The sequence below is a fragment of the Gorilla gorilla genome, chromosome 3, assembly GCF_029281585.2.
Source record: "Gorilla gorilla gorilla isolate KB3781 chromosome 3, NHGRI_mGorGor1-v2.1_pri, whole genome shotgun sequence".
NCBI classification, from domain to species: Eukaryota; Metazoa; Chordata; class Mammalia; order Primates; family Hominidae; genus Gorilla; species Gorilla gorilla.
The window spans coordinates 115,635,176-115,650,361 of NC_073227.2; the positions used below are offsets into that span (position 1 = coordinate 115,635,176).

The following is a 15,186-nucleotide window of genomic DNA, read 5'->3' on the forward strand; positions in this document are numbered from 1 at the left end:
GTGCTTTATTTCATGGACAAAGGGAAACCATTATATATTTTTAAGAGGGGGAATGACAACCACTTGGAAAAACCATTTGAACACTTGTTTTTTAGGCCTATAACTACTTGGAGAATAAACTGCTGGAAAAAGAAAAAGGCCAAAATAAAGAAGATGTAGGTGGCGGCCGGGCGCGGTGGCTCACGCCTGTAATCCCAGCACTTTGGGAGGCCGAGGCGGGTGGATCACGAGGTCAGGAGATCGAGACCATCCTGGCTAACACGGTGAAACCCCGTCTCTACTAAAAATACTAAAAATTAGCCGGGTGTGGTGGTGGGCGCCTGTAGTTCCAGCTACTCGGGAGGCTGAGGCAGGAGAATGGCGTGAACCCAGAAGGCGGAGCTTGCAGTGAGCCGAGATCGCGCCACTGCACTCCAGCCTGGGTGACAGAGCGAGACTCCATCTCAAAAAAAAAAAAAAAAAAAAAAAAAAAAGAAGATGTAGGTGGCTATTTAGATAATCAAAGAGCTATATATTAAAGAGTAGAAGGGGAGTAGAAGCAAGACTTAAAACAGAAGGATAATTTGAAAATAAATTGGCAATACTTGATGATCATTTTGCTTGTTGGAGTGAAGGATGAAGTTGAGATTTTAATTTTTGGTGCCTGGATGGAGAGAAGAGGTATCTGAAACAGGAATACAAAAGGAGGAAGATTTTCAGTGTTCCCACTCCTGCAACAAATGGGGACTTGAGTAAGCACAGTATACCTAAGTCTAGGTTTTTATTAGAAGCAATTCACTTAAATTTATGCCCAATTATAGCTTCTCTTCATCAATTCCTTTTTTCCATTAAGGCTGACTGTTTGCTAATTGGCCAAAGAGCAAAGGCCTTCAAGAATGGAAAACCAGACCCTAAGCACTAGCTTATGTGATTATGTTAAAGAATCACAAAGGTCTGCATGTGGAAAACCTGACACAAGGCAAGGAAGGCAAATAAAACATGAAAAATGCACATACAGCTGACACTCTGAAGCAGCCCTTCTCTTCCTGGGAAAACAAATAATTGTATTGCATAGCTCTTTTTTAGACTAACTGTTCTGTGTTCAGTAGTTATCGTAAAATTTAGGGAGACACCAGGCGCAGGGCCAAGAGCAAAGGTTTTGGAAGCAGAGAGCTCTGGGTTCATATCCTGGCTGTGTCACTTCCTCATTAAGTGATTTGAGGCAAGTTTGTTTCTTCATCCTGCTGAGCCTCAGATTCCTAATTTGCCAAAGGAGAATCTTAGAAATTATCTCATAAGACACTTGTGATGACTAAAGAACAGAATACACGTAAGGTGTTCGGTATAAGGCCTGGAACTTTTATTTTTGTTGTGTTGACCTTATTGATATTTTCTGCTAACTTGAGAATAATTAAAGATGAAAAAGGAAAATCTCAGGGATTATTACAATTTCAACATAACCATGGTTTTCTAAACTCCTTTGCTTCTTCACAGAGAAAAAAATATTTGCTTTTAGATGGTAGATCTTAGGTACCATGGAAACAAGAGTTGAAAAGGCTTCAAGTAAATAGAAAGTGAACAGCTGAGCCTGACTTTTTCTTAAAAATGTAACCACAAAATATTGAGTAGATCATGATTTCTATGGAATTTTGAAGGCAACATAGGTATGTATTACTATATTACCAAATCAAGAACTTTCAAATATTGAAAATTTCTAAATGATTTATTATAAGCTGCTTTCCACTTTTCTGTTTCTTATATTGCATACATGTAAGAAATGCAACTGTGGTTTAAATGATGGAAAGGCAAAGAGTAATGGTAATGAATGATCTTCAATCAGTATATTTTGTTATGATCAATGGATAGATATACTCAGTGAGTATAAATAATTATTTGCTTCCTATTTAATGATTTCATAATTTAAAATAAAATTTTATGAGTTGGAGAATAAATTTTTGTTTAAGTTTTATTGTCTTGCAGGTTTTTAATATGAAGTTACCTTTGATAGATATTTTATTGAATGTAGTCAATTTTTCTTAGTCTCAAGGTAATGTAGCTTGTCACTAAATATCCTTCTAAATATGATTATAAGGCAGAGGTATGTATAAAAGCAACTTGTTTGCAATGTCTTTTCTCTGTCTTATCATAGGATAACCAGGTTTGATTTTTTCAAATACTAAGAAAATTTACCTGATTTGAAATACGTTTCAAGACTTAATGTATTCTAACATTTCTTGCTATTAAGAACCACTAAGTCCCCAACAATACTACAGACTCCAGTTGAGAACCAAAGTTGCAGGGTGAATCTAGCTTCAGGGAAAACCCCCAACCTCCACCCCTAAAAAAACAAATGCCTTTATTTCAATTGCATTCACAATATTTCTGATCTCACAGGAAAGCAAAAAGCTTTAACATAAAAAGCCTACAAATTTCTCCACCAATATTTGTCCATATTGGGGATTTATGATAGCAGGCAAAGAGAGGCAATAAAGTGGTATGGGCTTTTTTTCAGGTTTCATTATTTATTATGAAAATAACACATTCACAGGATTGAAAAAAACTCAAACAATAAAAGTCCCTTTATCACCCCAGACTCTGAGCTGTCAACTGCTTGTTATATGTTTCTCCAGAAAAATTCCAATGCACATACAAATATACATGCATCCTCTTTCTTTATACATGGAAGCATATCACACACAGTGTTCTCTATTTTGGCTTTCATTCTAAATTTTATCTCAGAGAGTTTTCTATAGCTTCATATCTGGAGCAACCTCATTGTTTTAAAATGTATTATGGCCAGGCATGGTGGGCCTCTTCCCCTGTAGCCCCAGTGATATGGACAGGAGGCAGGGAAATACTGAGTAGAAGGCAGTTCCCCAGCAAAGGCCCCGCCCTCAAGCCTGGAAACTGCAGCCCCCTGTTTTCCTGCCCAAGTTACCTTTTTGGGCTGCCCTGCCCCCCCATCCTGTCCTCGCATAAGCCCCAGACCTTAGCTGGCAGAGAGACAAGCAGCTGAATGTCGAGAGAAGCAACTGAGCATCGGGGACTACAGATAGATGCAGTATAACTTCTGACTGCATGACTTTGGAGAGGAGCCTGGCCGCAGATGGCCGGGCTTCACAGAAAGATCACCTTCTTCCCATACCATCCTCTTTCCAGCTCCCCTTCTGCTGAGAGCCACTTCCGCCGCTTAATAAAATCCTCTACATTCATAAACTGTTCCTGTGACCTGATTCTTCCTTAATGATGAAAAAGAATTCAGGACACACTGGGTGCAGGAACCCAAAAAGGCTGTCACACTGACTCTTCACGGAGCTGTTAACATTTAAGCCATCCGTGGAGGCAAAGCTAAAAGAGCATTGTTTATAACACGTGCCCTCTGGGGCTCCAGAGCTCTGTCACAGGCAACTTCTACTCACTGCTGCAGGCTGGCAAAGGGTTCCTTCCTGCTGGAGCCCAAAGGCACTCGCCCCAGCTCCTGCACCCCCTCACCTGCATGCTCCCCCTCTCAAAAGGTGTTTGAGTGTAGCTTAAAGAGTAAATGAGCCATACCCCTGTTCCATGTCCCAGAAGGGGTGGAGGGAACTCTCCTGTCTCACCAGTGCATTGGGAGGCTAAGGCAGCAGGATCACTTGAGCACAGGAGTTTGGAGACCAGCCTGGGCAACACAGCAAGACCCCATCTCTACAAAAAATGAAAAATTAGTCAGGCATGGTGGTGTGCCTGTAGTTGTAGCTATTTGGGAGGCTGAGGTGGGAGGATCACTTGAGCCCAGGAGTTTGAAGCTTGCAGTGAGCTATGATCATGCCACTGCATTCCAGCCTGGAAGACAGAGGAAGACACTGTTTCCAGAAAAATAAAAAATAAATTTAAAAGTATCACAGTAGGGATAAACAGTCCCTGCTATGCAACAGCAATGAAGGGTCAATGGACAAGCTTTGTGCACATTTGGAATTATATTTTCAGATAGTTCCTAGGTTTGTAACTAATCAGTGAAATCTATATACCTTTCAATATTGATGGTATTTTCAAATGGGCCTTCAAAAAGATTGTATCAATTGAAACGCCCATCGAAAAATTATGCCTTTAATCAACACTATATATTAACAAATGTTTTGATCCTGATGACATCTCCTTAGATACTTAATTACCATTTACATTGCTGTTCCTGTATCTTGTTATATCAACAACTCTGCTCGATTTTCTATTCGGTTGCTGATCTTTTCCTTAAATATAGTTTAGGAGCTATTTATGTATTTATAAAATTAGCGCTTTGGCTAATATATAGCCACAGATACTGTAACTAGTTTTCAAATCTGTCTCTTGGTTTTGTTTGTGGTTTTCTTGCTTTGGATATACAAATTTAATAATGCCTTCCTGTAAGACTTATAGATGGTGTGTCTTAATTTAAAAGACTATGCCCACCACTGAAACCAACCAACCAACTGCCAAATTTTCTCCTAATGATGATGGTGATGGTGGCGATGATGATGATGATTTTAAGCCCCAACATCTAGCATTTATTTTATTCTAAAGAATGAGATAGATTCAAGTTTTCTTTATTATTTTTCTATTTCCAACTTCCTATCTTGTTGTATCAACTCATGTATTGAATAAACTATTTTCCTCACTGGTTGAAAAACTGATCTTTATTACATTCTAGGTAATGTAATAGGTACAAATGCCTTAGGTCTTTGAGTGTTTCTTGATCTCTATTTTAATCTATTAATCTGTACGTTTTGTCCTCTGCTAAGATCAAACTCTTTTAACTTCTTTAGCATTATATTTATAATGAGTTGGGTTTTCCTCATTACTCTACTATTTAAGAATTATCTCAGCTATTTTCCCAAATTATTTTTAATAAAATGATGGTGACATTACAGATTCATTTGTAAGTATTAGACGTTTAAACATATTCAACCTTTCCATTCAAGAATATGTCTTTCCTTAATGTAAGTCATGATATCTTTTTTGCCTCTAAGTAGGATTTTTAAATTTCCTTTATAAAATTCTGCAAAATTTTTGATAAGTATATACCTACATGTTTTCTTTTACATAGCTATTCTAAATGACATCTTTTACTGCATTTTAATTTGAATTGGCTGTCTGTACATAGGAAAGTTGGTTGGTGATAAAAATTTTGTATCACCTATTTTCTCTATTCTCTTGATTTAAAGATTTTTTTTTCTTTTAAAATGCATACATTTTCCAGGAGTACAAAATCACATAATTTGTCATAAATGATAATTTTCTACTTTCTTCACTATTTTTGTACCTCTTCATTACTTGTGTTGTCTAATGGCACTGGCTAGTAGATTAGAATAATACCAATTAATAATGGTATCTGTGGGCATCTTTGTCTTTTTCCTAACTTCATTCTTTTTATTTGTAGTAATTTATGGGATATAAGTATAATTTGTTGCATGAATAGATTGTATAGTGGTAAAGTCAGGGCTTTTGGGGTATCCATCACCTGAATAACATACACTGTACCTATTAAGTAATTTCTCATCACCAACCCCCCTCACCCACCTGCATCCTTCTGAGTCTCTGTTGTCTATCATTTCACACTCAGCTTCCACATGTACACATTATTTAGCACTCACAAGTGAGAATATGTGGCATTTATTAATATATTTCTGGGTCTGAGTTACTTCACTTAAGATAATGGCTTCCAGTTCCATCCATGTTGCTGCAAAAGACATGGTTTCAGTCTTTTTTATGGATGAATAGTATTCTATTGTTTGTATATATCACATTTTCCTTATCTGATTATCCACTGATGGGCACTTGGGTTGATTCCCTATCTTTGCTATTGTGAATAGAGCTATGAAAAACATATGAGTGCAGGTATCTTTTTGATGTAATGATTTCTTTTCCTTTGGGTAGATGCCAAGTAGTGGTATTGCTGGATTAAATGGTGTTCTATTTTTAGTTCTCTGAGAAATCTCCACACTGTTTTCCATAGAGGTTGTACTAATGTACTTTCCCACCAAGTTTTTCAGAACTTTAAAGGTAATACCTACATGAGTCTAGTATGTCAGTCTTTGGCTGGATGCTGGCCTTTTCTGTAAAGTTCTGGATGAAAATGAAAGCTCCTAATAAAGCTATGTTGTATATTACTCCATTCCTGAATCTCAGGAGAACTGAGAAAGTACTGAATTTCCTAAATCTTCTCTTAGTTCTCATCTATCTCTCCTGAATTTAAATGAAAACATGCAAACTATTTTAGTTTACAGTTAATTTATAAGGTAGTCTTAATCATTGATGTATGTAATATTAATTTTTATGTACAATTATAAAAAATAAAGATTTCACAGAAAGGAAATCTCTCTCAATATATGTGTATATGTGTGTGTGGGTGTGTTAGCAACATAGCATGAAATTGTTAGAAGCATTAGATATTAGAATAGTTTTGTTTCTCAAAGTCTCAGGATACAAAATCAATGTACAAAAATCACAGGCATTCTTATACACCAAAAACAGACAAACAGAGAGCCAAATCATGAGTAAACTCCTATTCACAATTGCTTCAAAGAGAATAAAATACCTAGGAATCCAACTTACAAGGGATGTGAAGGACCTCTCCAAGGAGAACTACAAACCACTGCTCAATGAAATAAAAGAGGATACAAATAAATGGAAGAACATTCCATGCTCATGGGTAGGAAGAATCAATATCATGAAAATGGCCATACTGCCCAAGGTAATTTATAGATTCAGTGCCATCCCCATCAAGCTACCAACCAATGACTTTCTTCACAGAATTGGAAAAAACTACTTTAAAGTTCATATGGAACCAAAAAAGAGCCTGCATTGCCAAGTCAATCCTAAGCCAAAAGAACAAAGCTGGAGGCATCACACTACCTGACTTCAAACTATACTACAAGGCTACAGTAACCAAAACAGCATGGTACTGCTACCAAAACAGAGATACAGATCAATGGAACAGAACAGAGCCCTCAGAAATAATGCCGCATATTTACAACTATCTGATCTTTGACAAACCTGAGAAAAACAACCAATGGGGAAAGGATTCCCTATTTAATAAATGGTGCTGGGAAAACTGGCTAGTCATATGTAGGAAGCTGAAACTGGATCCTTTCCTTACACCTTATACAAAAATTAATTCAAGATGGATTAAAGACTTAAATGTTAGACCTAAAACCATAAAAACCCTAGAAGAAAACCTAGGCATTACCATTCAGGACATAGGCATGGGCAAGGACTTCATGTCTAAAACACCAAAAGCAATGGCAACAAAAGCCAAAATTGACAAATGGGATCTAATTAAACTAAAGAGCTTCTGCACAGCAAAAGAAACTACTATCAGAGTGAACAGGCAACCTACAAAATGGGAGAAAATTTTCGCAATCTACTCATCTGACAAAGGGCTAATATCCAGAATCTCAATGAACTCAAACACATTTACAAGAAAAAAACAAACAACCCCATCAAAAAGTGGGCAAAGGACATGAACAGACACCTCTCAAAAGAAGACATTTATGCAGCCAAAAAACACATGAAAAAATGCTCACCATCACTGGCCATCAGAGAAATGCAAATCAAAACCACCATGAGATACCATCTCACACCAGTTAGAATGGTGATCATTAAAAAGTCAGGAAGCAATAGGTGCTAGAGAGGATGTGGAGAAATAGGAACACTTTTACACTGTTGGTAGGACTGTAAACTATAGTGTTCAACCATTGTGGAAGTCAGTGTGGTGATTCCTCAGGGATCTAGAACTAGAAATACCATTTGACCCAGCCATCCCATTACTGGGTATATACCCAAAGGACTATAAATCATGCTGCTATAAAGACACATGCACACGTATGTTTATTGAGGCATTATTCACAACAGCAAAGACTTGGAACCAACCTAAATGTCCAACAATGATAGACTGGATTAAGAAAATGTGGCACATATACACCATGGAATACTATGCAGTCATAAAAAATGATGAGTTCATGTCCTTTGTAGGGACATGGATGAAATTGGAAATCATCATTCTCAGTAAACTATCACAAGGACAAAAAACCAAACACAGCATGTTCTCACTCATAGGTGGGAATTGAACAATGAGAACACATGGACACAGGAAGGGGAACATCACACTCTGGGGACTGTTGTGGGGTGGGGGGAGTGGGAAGGGATAGCATTAGGAGATATACCTAATGCTAAATGACCAGTTAATGGGTGCAGCACACCAGCATGGCACATATATACATATGTAACTAACCTGCACATTGTGCACATGTACCCTAAAACTTAAAGTATAATAATAAAAAAAGAATAGTTTTGTTTCTATTTATAATCTTCCTATATAGGCATGTCATTATTTTAGTAAAGATAAGCCTGAATATGTTGTAACATATTTGAGTTTTTGTTATTTCTTTCTCTTTCCTTTTATCATTAAAGCTTATTTGTTTGAAATCTATACAAATACATGAGCTGAAACAAATAAAACTCAATCCACTTGAGATTTTGAAGACATCTGGTGGAGTTATTTTCTGAGTAATTAGACCAAGAGGTGGGACAATTCCCTGAAGTAAGCTACCCTATAATTGGATACCCAGTTATATCTGCAGTCATCAGCTTGCATTCAGTGAGCATATTGATTCACAAATTGACAAGCAATTATGTAGAGTTGCCACCTGATTTTCCAAAGACCATTTATGTTATAAAGAATATGTCCTACATGCTTTTTAAAAAGTTGCCTCTTCTCAGTCCTCTCATAGTCTGTTCTATTTCTTTATGTTCTGTCACCTCAATATGCTATTTATCTTGTCGGAGATCTTGCAAGTAGAAAGTAGAGCCCTCAAGTGCTGGTCTCTACTTGTCTCTGGTTAATCCAACACTTGGGCACAAATATGAATTATTTACAATTTGGATTTTGAACATGTGTATCCATTTTGGTTCAGAGAGATATCTATTAAAGGTAACAAAGATATTTAAATGCTTCAATTTTTGTCATGCTTGATATTCTTTGGCTTGAAAATGTTGAATAATAAAGTATTAATACTTAAATATATGTCAACATTACAAAATCATAAGTCTGGAAGAGATCTGAAAGTTCAAAGAGTTATTCTGTCTGCTGGAGAGCAAAAACACGTACACTACCATGGAAAGATATATATGTTTCCAATTTAAAAGAACTCCAGGAGATTCCACAACTACCCTAACTTATACATTGTGTAGCAGAAAATTGCTATCCTTTATATCTAATTGAAATCCCACAGGTTATTAGAATCTACTTCATCCTTTCTTTGCCTTTAGTATTTTATCTTTAAGGATGGTATTTACAGAGCAGCAAAGTCAGGAGTTTTAACCATGCCAGGGGCAAAGATAATCAGATCAAGACCCTCTGAGAAAGGGCTACAATTACCATTTCTTCTGTTCATGGATCCTACACTATCACTGTTCTGAATCACCCTCAATTTAATTTTAGATAAGAGTTAGGAAGTTAGGATTCACTTTTGGATGTAAGTTATGAGTATAAGATACTTTGAATCTATGACATTTACAAATCCTTAACAAATATAAGGGCAAACTATGCACATGGATTAACATTAGACAGTAACGTAAACACGTTCAATTTATCCTAGTTAAAAATGCTCCCCAGATCTCGGGATATTTAGATCTGACTACCACGCAGGTGCAATTCAAGAATATTATTTGCTTGGGCATTTAACGTTGTCAGTCTATTCATTCGCATTATTTATCTTCTTAAGTATGAACCATGTTTTAATTTCATGTAGTCCAACAGGAAGCAAGTCAAGATTTATTCACACCATTTTACTTTTCAACACATGAAACAAGATCACCAAACCTTAACCAAACCAATTCAAAACTTTTTGTCAGAGAATAACTCCATTTTCCATTCCACTAATTGAAATAACAGTATGTCCACAGGCTAGAGTAGTGAGTAAGTGAATCTTGAACTGCAATGCAAATGCAATGGAAAACTCACCGGAAGTTTCATCTACTCTTTCATCTACTATGTGGTCCTTCTGATGAACCCATTCACTATTACACTTGAAATAGATCTGGGTAGCAGGGCTTGCTTTACAGTACAGGTTCACAGGCTTATTCTTCACAATATAAGCTTCTTCAGGCTCAATAAGGAAATGTGGCAGAGGCTCAGGTGGATCCGAAGGAAAAGTTTCTGGGAGTTCATGAAAAAAGTCATCATCTGAGAAACAAGAAGAAAGTGGAAAATGGTTAATACATTGTAACAACTTGCCTTCTACTTGCTAGTCATGTAAAAATAATGACTTATAAATGCAGTAATTAAGTGATTTGAATGCCTGCTGTGTGCCAGGCAGTATGTTAGATCTATTGACTGGTCATTTAAGGATATGGATTATTATTCCCATTTCTATACACAGCAAAACTCAACATCAGGGAGGATAAATAAGTTGCTCTGAGCACATAGGTAGTAAATAGCAGAGCTGAAACTGGAATTCATGTGTATCTCAATTAAAAACCATGATCTTCCCAATGTATCACTACATTTCCCATTATAGAGTGTCACCCTTGAGAGCAGACAAAAGCAAGAGCAACTTCATTAGAAACATGTATTTGAAAATCATAAGGCTCATAGATAAAGCTTACACACTTTGCAAGGAGCTGAGCAGAAATATTAGAAACTTTAATTAAGGATATTTACGTTCAAATTCAAATCTGTTGTTATTTTCAAAAGATGTCATTGTGTGAAATATTCATTCAACCCAAAATTTAAAAACCACTTTAGATAATTTGCACACTTTGAGATACATTTTAAACCTGGATTCTGCATGATTCAAAATAAAAAATTAATAGTAAATGTGCTTTTTATAATAAAACCTATTATTGTGTTTTACAAAAGTCGAGGTAAAAACAGTCTTTCCAACACACCATAAGTAAGTTCAGCCTAATAATAATCTTCCAGTTGGGACAGAGGAGAACAAAGCTATTACTAATTCCCCAAATTGGTTACAAATATGTAATTGAAAACTCTGATGTCAAAATTAAATTTTTTTTACAAGTTCTTTAAATGTACGTATATTCAGTAGTAAATATAGAGCATGGTATTGGTACCTAAAGTTTGGTTGCTCACATATTGTCTTGAAAGTCATTTTATTTCTCCTTCAGTTGTTGCCCTGTGTTGGAAGATAGCCATTGGTATAGTGGACATCTGTCCACTAAGAAAACTGGCTTGGAACTTTTTTCATTCAAGTCATAAGATAGCTGTCAAATAGTAATGATGTCCTGTCTCTGCTACTCTGTTTTGCAGTAAAAATTGACTTCACTTGCATCACTGACAAAACTAGCATTCCAAGCTGCCCACAGTAGTAAGTTTTTGACACTGAAATGTAAATGTTGTTTCCTATACCTAGATATTTCTTCTCACTTTACCTCCTTAATTTGCTTTCTTTTGGCAGGGCATCATTTCTAGTTTTTCCATTGTTGAACATCAAGGACCAAAATTGTCAGCTTACTAAAGAATAACCTTGTTTCCATCAATTGCAGCTCCTTTAGTCAATATGCAAGAACATTCAAGACTGCTTAAATAAACATAGCTCAGAAAGGCAAACGGATGAGGAACTGAAATATTGACAAATCCATCAGCATGAAACTGATGTCTTGAAGGTCTTAACCAATTTTTTTTTCTTCTAAAGCACTTACTGTTATATGTGATGATGGACAGTGCTGATAATCAATAAAGCTCCACAAAACATGACTCAAATTCTATAGAAGTTAGCTGTTGGTTTTAATTATTACTATTTATGAAGGTGGAAGGTCAACTAGACTTTATTTTTTAACTATGTTTGTACACATAAAACATGTGACTGTATTTAATAACTATTTATTTAAGCATGCAAAGTATAATAAATCTTTCAGCCATTGTTTCAGAAGGTAAAACTTGAAAAGGAATGATTGCAAGATATAGATGATTGTATACTGCCTTACCTTATTCAATAATATAGCAAAAGTATTTAAATGTTCACATGCTATAGAAAAACTTCATAGGCACTAAAAATTGATTACTCTGCCTTGCCAAAGCATGTATCTCTTTCTTCTGATTATTTTATTGTAAACTACTGAAAAGACAAATGGAAGCAAAAAAGTCACACATTTTCAAGTCAAAAGCAGCTCTGTTAAATGCTGGGAAAAAAGTAATAATTTAACAATATATTTAGAAAATGTATGGGCAAACTAACTTTGTATTTCCTTAATTTTGACTTTTAAGACAACATGATCACCACAAGTAAAGAGAAATGAACCTATATCTTGGTTTGAGGTTTCACACAGTTATCGATTTTTCAAGATGTTTGTTAACACTTGAAAATGCAACTTATTAAGGAAGATTTCTATCATTAGAAATGTTTTAATTTAATAAATCCAGTTTTTCTTTGCATATCATTATAGTTTCCGCAGAATCAATTGTTAAAAGTTTATCTAGAGAGATGCCTTAGCCAACCACAGCATATTAGTTTATTAAGATTTCCTATAATATTCACAAAGTAAATTCAAGCCTATGCCCTGGATGAATTCCTGTTATAGGCAATATGGCATATCACTTCTATTACTCAACTCAGTTGTTGAGAATGATATTAATATAGAAAATTCAAGACCTTGATTTAGTAGATATGTACAGTGGGACAGATATGATAAAATGCAAATAAGCTGATTATCAGTGGGCTTACCCCTGTTGTGAAATCCTTGCCTTCTCCACATACAAAAGATGACCTGGGTACCTTACTCAACCATGGAAGTTGGTCCCACCATCAAGTTAAACATACTAAAAGAACACTTTCTGATTCTTGCTCCATACAAAACTGTCAAGTTTCAGCATTAATTCTCAGATACAGTGTTATTTTAGAAATCATCTTTTTATGAAATTGTATCCTAACTTTTTTCTATTCTAGAGAAAGTTTTGAAAATGAAACAAGCAAGCCAATTCTCTTCAACTAAAATAATAGATGAAAACTTTAATTTAAATATCCAGCATGACTATAGCTACATGTATTTAAAGATAAAGTGATCAGCTACAAAGATTGTGTATCCTACATGAATATTTAGCTCCTCTGTGCAACGCATTTGCCAGTCATACAAGTGGAGGAATCTACTTTTCAGTTTTGCAATTGGTTTTATAAGACTATTACCAATTTTCAAAAAACTAGAAATATACAATAAATGCTTAACACTAGAGATGAAACTCTTTGAAAGCAGGGACTATATTGATTTCATTTTCATTTTCCATAAGTCTAGCACATTATATGGGGTCAATAAAAATCTTACAAATGCATGAATATTATACTAATGGCAACTTTGATCATTCCTAAGAGATTCACAAGGAATTTTAGAGTTTATAGTGCCTCAGATTCATTTACAATTATAAGATGTTTTAACAATAGAAATATCTACAAACAGGACTGGCTACAAAATTTGTGTGGCCCGATGCAGAATGAAAGTTCAAGATCCCTGATTAAAAATTTATTAAGAATTCTGAGATGGTGACAGCAGAACATTAAATCAAACACTGGTCCTGTGTGACAGCAGAGGTCACACACCCGTGAAGCCAGCCCTGTCTACAAATGTCAGGTAAATGAGCATCTCACTTCATGGAAAGTCTGAAAAATGAAATTGCATCTTTATTACTGGATATTCATTTTGGAACTTAGTTTGTTTTTCCCAGCTTCTTGTGGTAATTAGCTATTTTCTAAAGGAAAACACAATTGTTCAGACTGAGAAACTCAGGCTCATATGAATTCTCTAAGCAAGCGTATTTGCAATGGTGTGCAAGGGAAGGTGTGTGACTTTATGTGTTTGTGGCCTTCCTTTGGATGTTCCCTAGGGCCCATCAAAGGGCCTCTGATCCAAAATAAGTAAAATCCCTGCCATGCTAAAATTTTTACTTTTTCAGGGCATTAAAGGACTGCTGAACCCATGGGGATAAGAAAGTCTGTGATTCCACCCTGAAGTGGTAGACTGTTTACTGAGATCAGTACCTTTCATTCAATTAATATTACCATACTACAAAAAAACCCCACAAAACAAAATAAAAAAAACAGCTTTATGATACTATTAAGGTCATGCTGCAAAACTTGGAGCTATAAAAAAATTGATTTTTTTTTCTTCAAGGACATCAGTGAGTACATCCTCTTACCACTTTATTTTTTAATATAAATATCTGAAGGAGTGACATTAGGGTGATAATAGGAATCCAGTTTGTGAACAGCAACTTCAGACTGTGAACTTATTTCTGGCAACATGCCACAGGTATCCCAAATTATTACCTTTTCTATAAATGCACACCCCAGCTGCTGGTATTGACTGCATTGTGCTATCTGGGCAAAATGACTTGATTAATTAAATTGTGAAACACGTTTTGTACATGTAGTTCATTCAAATTAACAAGGTAAAATTTCCAGAGTTGCTTTTGTTCTGTACATTGAATTCAGTATTAACTTAACACATTTTTGATTTAGATGTAACGCTATTATTCATTTTACCCTCCTCTGATATTTGACTTAATTTTCCACTTTCTACTATTACTCAATACTGACATTCCAACAGTAGTACCATTTTTATCTTGATATCAATAAATCTCAGTATTTCATTTTTTCTGTTATCTCACATAGGCTTTTGCTGTTTCGTTTATACCCAAGAAGAGAAAGCTTTTCACCATGTATTATTTTTATAGACTTTCATTCCACCTAATTCTTCACAGGAATATATTATGCTGTGAACATCAATCTAGGGAGCTTTAGGTTGCTGATTTTATTGCTATATATCAAGCCTTAATTTTCATCAACTTAATACATAAGTTTCTATATTTCTGAATCATAAGACTTAAACTATTATTGCTTATATCATAAAATATAGGACCATTATCTCTTTGTCTGAGACTTGAAGCATATTCCTCTGAAATGGAATTTACTTCCAAGTGATTCAAGAGCAATTTAAAATGAATGACTGCAAAGCTAATGTTATCTGCATTTGGCTACCCATCCATCAGAGAGATAATTCATGATATATTACAACAAAAGGCAGCTGGAATTAACTAGTTGAATGAGACTCCAGCTTATTTTTAATATTTTGATTAAAATATCCTCAGGAAGACAAAGACTATGGTCTATATTTCAAGCAATATATTAATGGATTCATCATTTAAATTCAAGTCGTTGAATACATAATGCCTTAAATGTATTGCAC

At 35.3% G+C, this 15,186-nt stretch overlaps 1 protein-coding gene across 2 annotated transcripts in view; it reads right to left on the reverse strand.

Annotated features, from left to right (window-relative positions):
• UNC5C (unc-5 netrin receptor C) overlaps positions 1 to 15,186 on the reverse strand; it is a 391,985-nt gene that overhangs the window by 162,205 nt on the left and 214,594 nt on the right. For both annotated transcript variants that reach the window (XM_055385718.2, XM_055385717.2), the window contains exon 2: positions 9,956 to 10,177. In XM_055385718.2, coding sequence (XP_055241693.2) covers positions 9,956 to 10,177 — 222 coding nt within the window. The remainder of the gene's footprint in view (positions 1 to 9,955; positions 10,178 to 15,186) is intronic.